Raw genomic sequence first — 15,299 nt, 5'->3', positions numbered from 1 at the left:
GGGCGGCGGGGCTGAGCGCTGCGTGTCCGGGCTGTGTTGGCAGGCGGGCGGCGCGGCCCCCTCGCCCGCCCCGGCTCCTCACCATGCTGGACGGGCTGAAGATGGAGGAGAGCTTGCAGAGCGCCCTGGACCCCGCGGCCCCCTTCTCCTCGCTGCTAGGTAAGTCGAGGGGCGCCGCCGGCCCGCCGGGGCCCCCCTCTGCCGTAGCCCGCTGGGCGTGGGGAGGGACGGGCCCGCACGGCTTCTGCTCGGCCTCGCCCACGCGTGTCCGCGGCTTTCTCCCGGCTCGGCTCGGCTCTGCTCGGCCCGCAGCCCTGTCGGCGCCCGGGCTGTGCCCCGGCGCCCTCCTCCGCGGCTCTTTTTTCGTTCCGCGATTTAATTAAATTGTTCCCTGCCAGCACCCCCATCTTCTGCGAGGTGAAGGGCTTTCCTTCGCATTGAGAAATAAACAATATTTTTTTTGCTGCTTTTTAACGCCATTCTCAAACAGTYGCTGCCTCCCTGAGCTGCGATTCTGTCGGCGCATTTCCGAAAGGAACGAAATCGGGGGCGATTTGCTCCCCCCGGAGCTCCTGTAAGGCACAGCTGCCTCCCRGACCCAGGAGCAGCGCCCCGCACACCCACCGCCCCCAGGGAGCAATTGGGACCCCCCCAGCCTTCACGGGGCTCCCAGCTGGTGTGGGGAAGCGAGAGCAGCGGGATCCCCCGCCGTCCGCCCTTGCGCTCTCCCTCCGTTCGCTCTTTCCACTGAGCCCTTTCTCCGCAGGCAGAGCCGCGACCCCCAAGTCGGTGTGCGAAGGGTGCCAGCGAGTCATTTCGGACCGGTTCCTGCTGCGCCTGAACGACAGCCTGTGGCACGAGCAGTGTGTGCAGTGCACATCGTGCAAGGAGCCCCTGCAGACCACCTGCTTCTACCGCGACAAGAAGCTCTACTGCAAGCTGGACTACGAGAAGTGAGTGACCCGCYGCCCCCCGGGTGCCTTCCCCTGCCCGCCGCCGGCAAAGCCCCGTCCCCTCTCCGCCACGTCGCTCCCGCCGCCAGCGAAGTCCCAGCGCCCTGCCGCCAGGGCAGGGGACGGCCGGGCTCGTCGCCGGCCCGCAGAGCCCCGGTGCCGGTCGCTCGGTGCYGCGTGTCCCGAGTGGCGTCAGCCTTATTGTGGTGCGTAGGAAGTTTTGCTTCTGCCCTGGAGCCTGATCGCATTCTGATTTCTTCCGTTTTTTTAGAGATGTTTCGCGGCTGTTGGTTTGTGCCTTGAGAGTTTAGGAGCCTCTTGGTGGGAGCCTATGGGACCTGGGCACCCCAGGGCTGCAGAGGGAAGCGGCAAAGCTTTTCCCCGGGTCCTTTGGCTTTATTTTGCTACTGAGCAGCAGAATGAGGATTTAGGAACGCTGTATCTTCCCTGAATCTGGTCCTGGTGGAGCCTATTTTCCTAATATCCCCTTTGGGCAGGGCAATGCTATTGCTCTCGCTGGACAGATGGGGAAACTGAGGCACTCAGTGAGGAACGGTGAAGGCCTAGTGAAGGCCCTGCCGAAGTCAGAGTGCTTCCCATCACGTGCTGGAGGCTTTGTGCACATCTGAGGCAGYGATGGAGCAGGAATTTGGACCTAGGCATGCTGAGGTCTAAGGCCCCTAGCCCCGTAGCTGCCCCTGCAGACAGTGTGGGGCTGGGAGGAAACTTGTAGGGGGTAGAGGCTATGAAGATTAAAAAAAAAAAAAGAAAGAAAAGAAAGAAAGAAAAAGAAAGAAAGAAAAACCTTGCCAGGGCAGGTTGTTAGCTGTCTGGCAGTGGGAGCAGGGCGAAGGCTCTTACATTCTTCCTGCAGTAATTTTTTTCTCCCTCCGCTTGCCCAGCTCTTGCCATCCCCACTAGACCCTGCTCCCTGCTGGGGACCAGCCGGGGGCCCTGGCAGAGCCTCCCCCGTGGTGCAGGCTGCGTCCGAGGGACGCAGGCTCCTTTCCAAGGCAAAATTCACAATAAGGCCCACGAACGTCCGGGAAAAGCCGAGGCAGGCGGYGTCTAACACAGCATCTGCTGAATTTCCTTGGTTGTCTTTTCCCTGGCTGAGTTTCGAAGCTGCTGAATTTTCGTGTTGCCTCTGGGCCGGTTGCTTCTCGGAGAAGGTGCAGATCAGGGGTCGGGGAAAGGGATTTCTTTGCTATTACGATGGCGCTGCTATTTCGGAGCGAGATGATTTAATTCCCGGAAAGCTGGCCGGGTAGCTGTTTTACAAGAAAATAGTCATCGGCAATATTTCTGTCTCTGGCCTTCAGCATACCGTGGGTTAGCTACGCTCGGTGCCTTTTTCTTAAACGTAAAGTTTCCTTTAAGTCCTGTATTGTGGGTCCGAGTTTAATCACTATGGATACAAGGAAAATTGAAAGCAGAATTTGTGTGTGTGACCTTGTTTTCGAATGTTTACGAAACAGCGGAAGAATTAGCCGCTGCTGGAGTGGGAAGGCGAGGTCTGCGTTAAGTTTTCAGGCACAAATCTGTTGCGAGGGGCTGCGCCGCCCGTCTGTCGGCAGAAATTCGGCTAGCGGTTCTCACGGATTTGCAKCGCGATTTTAACGYGATTTAACGCGCCGCTTCTGCTTTYTCGGCACCGCCGTTCGGCGTACGCTGAGCCGTTACTGTCGAGGGGAAATTGGAGCAAACGTTAGCGCAGAAACGCCTTCCTGACTAGTGGCGTGCGTAGCTTTTACCGTCCGGGCGTTCTCGACGCTAGCAGCCAGGCTCAGACCTGAAATCYTCCTCCTGCATCTCCTGGCCGTGAAAAGAAACGGGCGCCGCGGCCGGCTGCTTTGCTGTGCTGGGCTCGCCTGAGCGCGGACCCGGGACTGTTGGGATAGATGAGAACTGACTGCAAAGAAAAAAAGAAAACAAAAAAAGAAAAGAAAGAAAAGGGGGTCACAAATATTTCCAAGCTAGCGCTAAAYTCAGGTGGTGGTATTTTCCCCCCTTCCCTGCTGTGTTTGGGTCGGTAAGCTCTGCTGGAGCCGGAGCGTTCGCGGTGGCAGGTAGTTTTCCCCGAGCTGCTGTGGTTTCGATCCCGCTGAAGCTGCGGGAACGCAGCGGCGGCCCGGGAGGCGAGCGGCGGCGGCAGCCTTGGTCCCGCTCCGCTGCCGGCTCCCCGGCATTAACATGCTAATAACGCGCCCGCGTCCCAGCACYGCCGGAGCGGGTCCCCGCAGCCGGCGCCTTCCCCTCCGCGAGCYGTCGTCTCCGTTGTTGTTCCCTCRATTTTTATTTTATTATTRTTWTTTTTTTTTCTCCTGGGAGTGTTGCTGCCATGTCCCAGCTCTGCCACCGCYGCCTGCTCCCTTCCCTTCCCTCCGGACCCCGCGCGGCTCCGGCTCACGACCCCGGCAGCACCCGGGGACGCTCGCGGCGCCTCCCTTCCTGGGGCTCTGCACCTTTCCCCGGCTTGTCGGGGACGTTGGGGACAAGGGGCAGGGTCCCAAATAGCCGAGACTTGCATATAACTCTGTATTTAATAATATAGGTCTCTGCAAAAAGTGCCGATTCCTTCGGCTTAGAGGTTTCCTCCGACACCGAGCGTAGGGACGGCGTTCGGAAGCCTGCTGGGACTCGCCACGGAGGCGCACAGAGCCCTCCGGTTTGGGGGTGATGTAGATGACGGCGCTTTTAGTGCGAAATGCAGGGGGGAAGCTGATATTGGACAGAGCAGGTTATTCCCAGCCGGGAGCCGGGTTTGTGCTGGTTAATTATTGCAGGCGATGGACACGTTTCCTCCCGAGCGTCGCGAGGGCACGGCAGGGTGAAGCGCCCGCTCCTCCCCGCGGCGAAGCGGGGCTCTCGGGGCTTCTCCCCTAGCACTTTCCCTGAGGCGGGAGGTTGGGGATTTCCGTTGAGACGCTGGAGCTGCGGGCATCCAGGGAAGGATCAGGATCCTGCCTGGTAGCGTCTGGTTTTATTTTTTTTTAATTCAAAGAACGGATTTCCCCCCCCCCCCAGATGGTGGCTATTGGGATAGCTTCCCAAACATGAGTAGGTGCAGTATTTTCTGACATGTAACTACCCCTCGCTATCTGTTCTGCCTGTAACGAGGCTGCAGAGGGTTAATAACTGAGCACGAGATGGCCGAGTTATGCATTTAGTTATAAATACGCCCGTGGAAAGTGTTACAGGCAGTTTTAAGCAACCATCTGACTCGCTGGACTCTAGAAATTGATGAATCACTTATTAAAACAGATGTTTCGCATTTCTTAATCTTTTACAAGAGGAAGACCTCGGTAGCGAACCTGGAGAGAGCTCCCGTAAAGACCAGGAGCGCTGGGCCGGGTCTCGACATCGTCTCGGGGCGGCTCGGCGGTGGGGTGGGAGAAGGTGGGTCGCTCCGTTGCCGCCGGGGGCAGTGACGGTGGGGAGGGCTCCTCACGAGAGGCCGCTCGGCCCCCTGCCCCTGGGACAGCCTCTATCTGGGGCAGAGGACGCGCGTTACAGAACATCCTGCATCTCGCAGCGGCCCCCGGCAGCTGGCCAAACCTGATAAGTCTCAACTCTTACGAGGTTCAGGCCGCGCGCTGGCCAGCTCTGTGCTTCGTGCGATCGCGGAGCAGCCCGGAGGACTTTCCCTGGCTCTAGGGCCCCAGCTGCTCTCTGCGCTAGTGACCGAGGGGGTGGGATGGTGGTGGTATTTTGGGGGACCAACACAAAACGCAGCCACAAGCTGGGGAGGGAAGGTTGCGCGGTGGCTGGGAAGGATCTCTTCAAACTGCTCGGTTTGCTTGGAAGGGTTTGTATGTAGGCCTGGTATAGGATCACGACGTGGGGGTCTAGTGGGCTCTTCTCTTTAGTGTTGGGAGCGAGGTGAGGAGCTGGGTAGCGTAGCTGAGCTGGCTGGCAGAGATGGCTTCCCGGCMCTCCGTGTCCCACTGGGAAAACCCGTGGCTGCCTGCTCCAAACGCACACGAGCGTGGGCATGTCTGAAATCACACTCGCTGAGAGGCGTTTTGTGGTACCCTTGCGAAGGCTGGGAGGACCTCGACCTGCGGGGAGGACCTGTAGCCATGGGGATGTTCTGGAGATGAAGGCGGCAGAAGATGCTGGGGTAAAGAAACCCTGCTGACCACTTTYTGAGGCCGGGTCGGCTGACAGCGGTGCGGTCGTGACAGGGGGGCGCAGCTGGGGAGCGTGGTGACGGCGTGACTGCTTGGCACGTCCCCAGCCACGGCGCAGAGCCCCGGCTCCCACCCCCGCCTGGCAGGAGCAGATGGTCGGCACATCTCGGAGCAGGGCTGGCATGTGGGCCCCGGGAGCGGAGGGGCGGCCGCAGCGCTGCACCGCGATGCGGGGCTCCCCGGCGCAGCGAGGCACTTGTGTGACGCTTGCACCGTGTTAGCAAGACTTGACAGGTCTGTGCTGTTGCCAGCTTCTGCGGTTTTATTGCAGAGCTTTCTGGGCTTGGCGTTTGCTCTAAAATCCCCTGCTCTTGGAATCATGTGGTTGCATGGGCACTTCAAACTGCTCTTTCCCGAATTAAAACGCAGAGGTGCGTTTGGCTGCAAGGAAAAAGCAGTGTGCGCAGAGCCCTTTAGTCTYTGGATGCATGTGAAAGAAAATGCGCACAAAGAAACCCGCAAGCGTTGGGTTTTTAAGTCACGCTCRGTGCCTTGATTTGGGAGGTGTGCGCAGGTACCTTGGACCCCTCGGCAGTGCGGTACTGGGAGGGTGAAGTCGGGTCTGCCCAAGAGGACGGCAAGAGCCGTCACGCCCAGCGCGAGGCRGACGCTCCGGGCAGCAGAGCCTCCTTTCATCCGCTAGGAACTCTTTCGACAGCTGTTGCCGTAGATGAGAGGGGAAGGGGTTTAAAGCATCATTGCTCTTTATCTTGCTTAACGTGGGTCATGGAGGTAATCGCGCAGTTAGCTGCGAGCTGCGGAGCTGCTTCCCCAGCCTRGAGTTGTTGTGAGAGGGATAATCCAAAATGCATTGACCGAATAGGTGATGCCAACGTTAAACGCTTAGGGCAGCCTGGCTCCCACTGACCAGAGATTTCTGGTGGCTTGGAGGGTTTCTGTTGTCAATAAATATTTATTTGCCTTCTCTCAGAACAAGGCATGATGAAAGGAGACTATTGCTCCTCTTGCAGTTGATGGAGAGAGAGCAGCTCCTCCAGGGAGGTGCAATTCAGGCAGCTTAGGGTGTGATGTGTCCTCTAGTGTCTTTTTCCATCATTGTAAGGGATCCTACAGAGATGACAGTGCTAACTTGGGTTTCCCCAGCTGGCTGGGGACTGAGGGCAGCCACGTTGGCCTGAGCAGGAGCAGAGAGCGTGGCAGGTCTCTGTGGTGGCACTGCTCGTGTCCCTCCTGCCAGTCTCTCCTTCYCTCGGACAATCCCACAGCTGCTTCTTTTAACATCCCCCACCCTTATTGCTGTCCTTCCCTCCTACCCATCTCCACCGCCTTGTCTCCCATAGCAAGTCCCTCCTCTGTCCCAACCTCCCTTTCTACCCCCTRCTTCTACCCCCATCCCTTAATCTGAAATGTCCCAAGGGGAGGGAATGTCCCATGTCCTGCCTTGTCGGCGCTCCTGGCCCTGGACAACAGACGTCTCTTTCCATGCCCAGCTTCAGGTGGAAGCGGGTTGTTTTATTAAGCTGCCTCGTTAGGCTGGCAGGGGGTGAAAAGAAGCAAACTAGCKGTGTGCAGCGATTAGAGGGGCATTAAGGCGGCCACTGTGAGATTTGCTCCAGAAACACGAGGCAACTGCAATACATCGCCGCTTCTTGCCTGCGTGTCCGCCACGAGAGATGCCCCCCCGTCCTCCAGCGCACCGCTCGCAAGGCTGCTATTTTCGAAAGGGAGCAAAGAATAGATCTGGCGACTTGCCCCTTCCCCCTGCCCTTAATTAGATTTGTGTCTTACAATTAATGTTTCATATAAAGGCCTGGAACGGAGAGACGTTTGGCAGCTTGGGAGCGAGGCAGCCTTCTTGCGTGCAAACAAGCCAAATATACTCGTCATCTGTCCCTGCGTGGTGGGGACAGGGATAGCTTCGGAGTCGGCCTTCCTTTGCTTATCGGAGGTGGCCTTGGTGCGAGCTTGCTGCAGCCCTGATGGGTTGGTGCTGGCAGAGTCCCATCTTGGGCCACATCAGCAGCTTCCACCATTGCTGCTGCCCTATTTTGGACCTGTGATTTTTTTTTCCTCCACCTTTTTTCTTTCTTTCTCCTTCCTCGGCACCTTTCTCTCTGCTCCAGCAGTAGCCCTCAATAGAGCATTTGGAGCTGGTCGAATCATTTTGGGTTTCATAATCCCAGTGAAGGCTCTGAACAGAGAGCGGCTTGGGGAAGAAAGGGGGGTTTGTTTTGTTTCGAGGCGAATTTGGTTTCCACCAGCTGGAACGACAGCTGGGTCCTCTCCTGCCCAGGCTCTCCAGCCTTGGGTGTCCGGTTCCTCACCTGCTTGCAGGCACTAGGCAAAGAGATGAATTTTCCAAATCTTGTTTTTAAAAGAACCCAGAATTGGGTTTCTTGCATTGGGTGTGCTGAAGCCCYGCAGCAGCTGCAGCAGTCAGGGCCGATTTCCTCGCGGCCGCGCGCCCCGTTGAGAAGGCAGCGCTCTGCAGTCTGCCTCCACCTGGGCTTGCAGGAAGGTGGCTGTCAATGGGGTGAAACCTCCTTAAAATACCCAGATCTGTGGCGTTTTCCRAGACTGATGTTGCACAGTCATCTTGGGGTTCCCAATCATCTGGGAGGACCCAAAGTGTCCTCTGTGTTGGAGGGGAGGAAGGAGCCGATGCTTTTGGGGTGAAAGTTGGTGTCCATTGCTGGGGCAGTACCTCTCCTGGGCATGAGGGTGCAGACCCTGCTTCTGTTTGAGGGTGAAAAAAAACATAGTTTCAACTAGATTTTGGTCAGCCAAGGGAAGGGACATTTTTTTTTAATGCATTTTTCCATGGGAATTTGGAATTGGTGTGCGTATGTAATAGGTTTCAGAACAAGGGGGTGCAGAAGGAACTAACCGTGTTCCCGGAAATTGCAAATACTACACAGATTTATGTGACAGCATTTGAAGCTACAGTTTGGGCTACATTGTAAGTACAGAAACGCTTTTTTGTTTGTGTGACATCAATACTTACAACCTGGAGGCAAACTGATAAATCCTGCCGAGGTAGAACCCAGCCGACTGTTCCCCATATACGTTTTCACGATGTTGTTTGTCCTCGGAGGAGATGTATGAAACCAGCTTGTCCCTTGTGTTTTTAGTGCGTAATTCAGGCTGTCTCAAAGTGCTCGGGCTGCGTGTCTGTGAAACCAGCAGGCGTTTCGTTCCAGACCTACTTTTTGTTTGTTTGTTTTGTTTGTGGGTTTTTTTTCATTTGTTTGGTTTTTTTTTCTTTGTTTAAAATAATCAAACCTTAGATTTCCTCAGGATAGGCGTTCTATAATCCCAGGCTTTCTGCCCCACTATTTAAGGGCAGCCAGATCTTGAAGATCTTGCTGAGGGGTTGAGGTCAGGGTGAGCTGTGAGTGGTGCCATGCCAGGATTTYGTTTGCAGCAAGGGCACAATATCAGTGTGGTGGCACTGTTTTCTATTTATTTGAGGTTTTGCTGTTGGAGGACTCTGGTCTTCTCGCTGATCTGTTCTGCTGAGATTTATCAATGAAGGACCAGTGTCTTGAGTCTGCCAGGGGTCATTCAGGTGCTCCACGCTTTGCAGGTTGACTATCCAAAAACAGTTATTTTCCCCCATGAAGGTTTGATTTCCTCCCCTCACCCCCAAAAGGAGGGTCTTTATATTTCTCGAAGCAGGGGTGGAATAATTACGTATTCAATGCAAATTATTTATTGTATGATATTGTACTTGTGTGTGTGCGCCTACCTGTTTTCATTAGAGGCTCAGCATTTCCTGCTCCTTCAGACATGATTCTGCACTGGGTTCAGTGTCTGTTTCTGCCACAGGCATCATGGCAGCACACAGGCAGCTGAGCGGTGACTGCCTCTTTCGCCGTGAAATAGAGCTGGAAACATGAATGTGTTTATAAAGGCTTTGTTCATCATTACAAATGCTTTCAGCATGTTGCATGGGGTGTTTAAAAGCAGGGCACTAATTCTCAGTCTCTCTSCAGATTTGCTTAATTTTTGTCATGTCTGCTGTTGTGTTTTCCACCTTGGGTTACTTTTGACCAGAGGTATCGGAGAGGTTGCGTTGCAAAGATAACGAGTTCTCCTAAGCGTTGTGGAACCAGTCAGCCAGGCTGAGGAGAGACACGCTGAGGGGATGGCTGGTGTACAGCCTCCTGCTTTCCTTGATGCCAAGGYTCATCGATCTGCAGGAGAACAGCTTTCCCCTGTCCCCATACTCAGCTCTCCGTGGCAGGCAGCAGCGTTTCTCTACCGTCCTGTGCCTTCCTCAGGCTAAGCCCTGCTGCCCGAGCACATCGGCGCAGGCCTGGCTCCCCTCGCGGCACCCCTCCACGTTTGCTCCGAGCCGTGGCAGGACTCCCGCCGCTGTGGCCTTTCAGCAACCGGAAGATTTGCCCTCTAAACCGGGGTCTGGGGTCGCCAGGGCTCCACGGCTGCAGATGAAAGGTTTGCCCAGAGCAGAGGCATCTCGCTCGTCCTCAGGGCAAATACCTAGAAGGGCAGAGCGGGCTGGCGGAGGCTTACTCGGCCCATAATTGTGCTTCCCGAGCCCGTCGAGGCCCGGTATTGATCCTTCACAGCTGCCTCCCTGTTGCTGCTGGCCGTACATTGTCTGTGGCCGCTCCCTACCCCTCTCCTTCCCTTGTGGACTTCGTTTCCTAATGCTGCTCTCGGGGAGATCTTTCTGTCCTTGACAGCGGAACAAATCCCTTTGAACACAACCATCACTCCTCTCGCCATTGTCCTCCTGCCGGCCCTCCGCCCCCGCTGCCACCGTGCAAAATCTCCCCGTGGCGCGGCTATTCCTCTGGAATGATAACCACTATCTCCGCCTCGCTGCGGGACGACGGCCCCGGAGATCGCTCGAGGCAAGGCGGAGAGTCCCCTGCGTGCGGAGAGGGAAGCGGGGTTTTAAAAGCACTACAAGAGGCAGTGGCATTTCATGGAGAAAAGCCTTCTTCAGGGCTGTTYTGATTTAATTCGCCTCTTTGGTGCGTGCACTCTTCTCTCCTGTTTTATGCTGCAGAGCTTCTTGGATGAGGCTGCAATTGCTGTGTGTCAAGGGCTCCATCTTCCCTGCCTGAATTCAGAGGGGCCACGTTATAAGTTGATATTTTTTTCACTGTGTAATATCACCCCAAGGCAGCTGAGCAGGAAGGAGGAGGCTGGAATTTTCTCTTTGCTAGTGAAGCTCAGGGAAGTATTTGGCATGAAACGTTTGGAAAGGGGAGAGAAATGAGTTAAGGGAGCCGAACACAGTTCTCGGATGTGACATTTTTTATTTGAAAGACTCGGTTTTGTCTGTTCCTCCCCCACAACCCCCACTAAATTTCAGAGATGTTTCAATTGTCATTTCTGCTCAGCATTTGTTGACCTTGTTAACGGAGTGCTTATTCTTGGAAAACAATGTCTTAGCTGTGCAAAACATTCACGGTCTCCGCAGTAATGCGTACAAACAGGTGGAGGGAGAAACAATGTGGAGACTACACCATGTTCACCATTGCCTCTGCAGTGGTGATCTTGATGCCTTTTGGATAAATAAATTCTCAGATGCTGATAATGGAAGTGGCTGTTAGATCTTCTGATTTGGATGTTTGTCAAAGCAAGTCCAACACTCACCCAGTGATGTCTATGCCAACCGTGTAATTTGGGCTACCCTACAGGATGCCCTTTTGGGGCATCTTCTCCTTTTCTTATTTTCAAAAGGACAGTCCAGGCATCAGGTGAGGAGGAACACACTCCTGTCCAGCTGTTCTGGAACCAGGCTCCTTGGGAGTTTTGTCTGAGACCTGGGGGACAAAAGGACTCTATTTCTCGCCTCTTCCTACTCGCTGGCAGGGAGGGTGAGGATGTTCCTTGCCAGATGCTATAAGCGGCCGTGCAACGCGTTCATTGGGTGTGCAGCACCATCAGCCCTGCAAGAGGTGATCATGGTGGGGGAACAGGCTCCTCTCAAACTGCAGGCAAACTTTCTGTAAGCTTCTGCAAGGACTGAAGGGGACATCTCAAGATCTGAAGATTCAAGATCTGAGTTGTTCCACGGAGAAGCTCATCTCTAGCCCTTGGTTGCAGAGGGACCTGGGGGTGCTGCTCACCTGAAAGAAGTCTGTGAACCCAGCTTTACACTCAGCTCAGGCACTGCAGTCTCTGGTTAGGTGGGATGAGCCCAGGCTCAGTGCCTCTTGAGTCATGCTTGCATTAACCAGCTGGCTGGGTTGGAAATGGAGAACTGAAATACTTAATTATGTATATCTCGGTCTCTCTGCTGACGGAGAGAGTGCTGCAGTGATATTGAGTATACACTTTCAAACAGCGATGTGGATGTCGGAGCTTGGACAGGAAAGCCATTAAGCATTTGAATCTTCTTGATGCCTGCTCAGGTGATCATTGCTCCTTCGTTCTGCTCCTATAATTATGAAAGGTTGAAAGAGCAACCTCAATGGACTGGCTTAAAAGTTTAATGAAGCTTAAAGACTCATAGGTTAGACTCTTGAGTCTGAGCTTGTTTCAGCTCTGGCCCTAGGAAGGAGAGTTAACCAGAAGGCAAGAGAGACTTCCTGTGCACATTACCTTGAAGACATAAAACCCCTATTTGATGGGAGGTTTTGTTACTGGATGGATTAGGAGAAGGTAATGGGAGAGGAGGTCTGAGATGAGTGAAGAGCTCTGCATAGGGAAAGTAGGTCCAAGTGAGACTTGTGTCCTTGATAGCAGCAATGCTATTCTCCCCATTGCGCGGAGTCCTAGATGATGCTTTTTGGCCTCTATTGTGCAAGAGGTGTGTGATGGATGGTTTCTAGTCTGCAGCCTGGCATCCAGGTAGCACTGAAGGCAGACTTGCAAGCACCTTGCAGGATCTGGGGCACTCACTTGTGTGTCTGTACTGTCTGATACAATGTACATCTCCACCCATGAGAGGTGCTCCAGCGTTGAGAGGGTTGCTAACATGCTTACAGTCTGTGCCCTTGCCGTCATCATTTTGTAAACTTCCTCCACAGAGTCAAACCCACTTTTGCACCACTGTTGACCAGCTCAGAAATGGAGCCAAAGCCTTGAGCAGACAGTGGAGGCCACTCTCAGCTGAGCTGCCTCTGGGACTGGGTTGGGGGGAGAAGTAGTGTCCAGATGTGCTGCATTGCAAATCTCCGCTGGACTCAGTTCTCAGTTTCATGGTAATGGCTTGCAGTGAAGCGACCTCTGGCCGAGCACGTTCTGGGCTCCTGCCCACTCCCAGACATTCACCTTTCTCCTCCTCTAGCCTTGCAGCTAAACTGCAGCCAAGGCGTTGTAGCGATTTTCAAACTCTTTAAGCACCACTGGAGCGAAGAAGGAAGAAACGTGGCCAAAGTTTTGATGCTGGGATGCATACAGGAACACAGGTTCGTGGGTCTCTTTCTCCAGGGCTGCTTATTTGAGAGACACCAAAGGGCCCATGCTGTAGTGCACCGTTACGACCCGTCCTTACCCAGGCAGGGTGGCTTAATATGCACAGACATCCCCTAGAAAGTCGCTTGATGGATCTGGCCACTGAACCAGACAGCCCAAATTCATGCCACTCTGCTGGAATGCCCCATCCCCAGTCTCTTCAAATCCGGTCTTTTTATGCTATTTCCAACAGGATTACCCCCCCCCCCCCAATCTCTGCCTTTTAAAATAACTATAGCTCCCCCAAGCTATGACTTCTTCTTGCTTATTTGGACACTCCTGTCTCCAAATATCAGCTTGGGTCCTTTCCTCTCTGGCCTAGTGACTGCAGAGTGATGTCCTCTGTGCAGAGCAGCCCTTGGCCTCCGTGCGGATGCAACGCTTTGCAGCCATGGGGCAGCGAGTCTTGAGTGACATGTCTGACCTGCTTGGTCAGGGGAGTGTGTTGGGCTCATTGTGAATGAAAGGTGCTAAAGAAATGAAAATCAAATCTGTGTGTTCTCCTTTTGCGCCTTCCTATTGGAAAAGTGCAGCAAAAGTCAACCAACAACACATCATGCTGAAGCTATATATTTTTTTTTCCATAAGGATTAGTGGTTCGAGCGCGAGGATTTTCAAACTGACAAGCCCTTGGCAGAGAAATAATTATAAGCTTTATATGCTTTGTGTTTCCTAAGTAGTTCTAAATGACTCTATCCCTTGGGGCATTTTTTAAGCCCACAAAAGAGGGGAAAAATGTGCATTTCCTCCGTGTCCTTGAAAATATGCAAGATGTTTGTGGAGATCATTCAAGTCTTAACTAAAAGATTTTTGTGTTTGTTTATTTAACTGCATCCAATGAACCAAAGTTTTCTGGACAATGATGCTTCAGAAATGGATCTTAGAAATCAGAGATGGAAGGAGATCGATGCGATCATTTTTAGACCATTTCAGGAATGCAGGTTTTGCCTCAGCAGTTCTCTGGAGTTTTTACTCTGCTCCTTTCTATAAAAGATGGCTTTTGGGTCTATCAGAACTCTTTCTTTCCCCATTGCTGTTTGTTATTTGCTTGCACTGAATTACTTCTCATTCCTGTGAGTGCAGCATGATTTGATGGGTGCGTGGACTTCACCTTATGGCTTCACTGCAGTATCACCACTAAGAGGGATGGTTCCCGTGCTGTTCCCCTCCTTCCCAGCTGCATCTTCCTGCCTTCCTCCCCTTTTTGGCCCTAGCAAGCCAGCTCACTGATCTGGCTGAAAGTACGGCACAGGGAGAAGTCATTTTGCTTCCCTTTTCCAGGCAGGTTTCCAGCCCGCCCCAGCAGCTGCCCTAGGTGCCCCCTTGGCTGTGCACCCTGTGGGATAAGCTGTGATAAGGAGTTTAAAAGTGCTTTTTGGAGATGCGAGCTGATGGAGCCACAGCTCTCTCCTCCTTTAATGTCTCTTTTCTTTGCTCCTGCTGTGCTTCTAGCCCCGATTTGTGGATCAGCCCAGAGAATAACTCGATCTGAGAGGTTCATAGAGGCGCAGTGCTGTTATTAGCACCCTGTGTGGGACTTGTGGGGAGCCCAACCTGGACTTTCCTTATCCCTCATGTCGAGGGGATTGGGGACATCATGTCTGGCTGGGAAACCCTCTGCCGTGGGCTATGGCATGACCATCTCGTCCGTCTCCAGCCCTCCTCTCCTGGGCACTAGCTGCTATCAGCAACACCAAAGGTAAAACTCCTCATGGGCTTCAGAGCTGAATGCGACTTGGCCATGCCATAGCCCTGGGATAACCCAGGAGCTCCGTTCTTCCGTGGTCAGGTGCTCTCTTCACCTGCACTTCTGTCCTGACAGTTTTTGCTAGTCTTTTTGCAAAGGCAATTTAAAAGGGCGACTTGATGGAAGGAAAAAAAAAAAAAAAAAAAGCCACCTGTGGGCAGTTGGGGGCAGCTAAAATCCCACTGCTTTTCAAAGGACACGCATGAGCAGGAGTCAGTTAGGCACTCGTGAGATTCCTGCCCCCTAAACTCCGATGTAAGCTGTTAACGAGGAGCCCTGATTTTCCGCTCTGCCTGTCCCCACACCAACACCTCCGTGTTGCAGCACGTTTTAGAGGGGCTCAGCGCCAGCCGAGAGCTGCTTGCTCCCTGCTTTTCTGCCCTCGTGGGCTGAGTCCTCTGGCAGGTGATGTGCAGGATGCTATCCTGAATCTGAATGACCCCGGATCTGCCCCATTCTTGTACTTCTGGTGTTTGCACTCACAGGCTTGCTGCTGGTCCAGTGGCATCTCTTTGCCATAGTTTCTCCCCAATTTTTCCCTTGTGCAATACCCCCCACGCTGTCGTCTTCCCTCCCCTTGTCTCTCTGCAAGGTCTGGGCTCGAGCGGGGCGCGTGCAATCTAAAAGGGCAAAGCCTGGGCCTGCGGGGACCCAGAGAGGTGTGCGGGGACCACGTTATTACATCTGCTGCGGGGCAGTGCCGGGGCGCTCCGCTGGGATTACTGGTGCAATATTCCTGCCGTCAGCGGGGAGGGGGGATCGGAGGCCAGCCGGGCTGCGTTAATAACGGCGCTGCTTTACCTTGCCTTTATTAAGTGAGGGAAGCCTCCGCTCGTCGCCCCCGCGGCACGCCTGGGCTCGGGCTGCTCGGAGAGAGGAGAGGGGGCCGGCGGGGAGATGACATTTGAGGTAATTAGAGCCGCTCGGTGGAAAGGCAGCGCGCGGGCCGGTGGGGCGCTGCCGAGAGGCGGTGGCGTACCTCCGCTGCGGCGCCGGGGCTCCCGGAGA

General features: G+C 54.2%; 1 protein-coding gene across 2 annotated transcripts in view; it reads left to right on the top strand.

Annotated features, from left to right (window-relative positions):
* The first annotated feature begins 83 nt into the window (after positions 1-83).
* The window catches only part of LMX1A (LIM homeobox transcription factor 1 alpha), a 44,252-nt gene continuing 29,036 nt past the window's right edge, over positions 84-15,299 (top strand). The window contains exons 1-2 of one of the 2 annotated variants that reach the window (XM_085300200.1): positions 84-159; positions 767-953. In XM_085300200.1, coding sequence (XP_085156326.1) covers positions 84-159; positions 767-953 — 263 coding nt within the window. Of the gene's footprint in view, positions 164-766; positions 954-15,299 lie in introns of both variants that reach the window. The other variant, XM_085300201.1, reaches the window with a different exon arrangement.

Source organism: Rhea americana, unplaced genomic scaffold (genome assembly GCF_003343005.1).
Source record: "Rhea americana isolate MKP2758 unplaced genomic scaffold, rheAme1 scaffold_162, whole genome shotgun sequence".
Classification (NCBI taxonomy): Eukaryota; Metazoa; Chordata; class Aves; order Rheiformes; family Rheidae; genus Rhea; species Rhea americana.
Note: the sequence above shows the minus strand (reverse complement) of the source record. Positions and strands in the feature narration are given on the sequence as shown.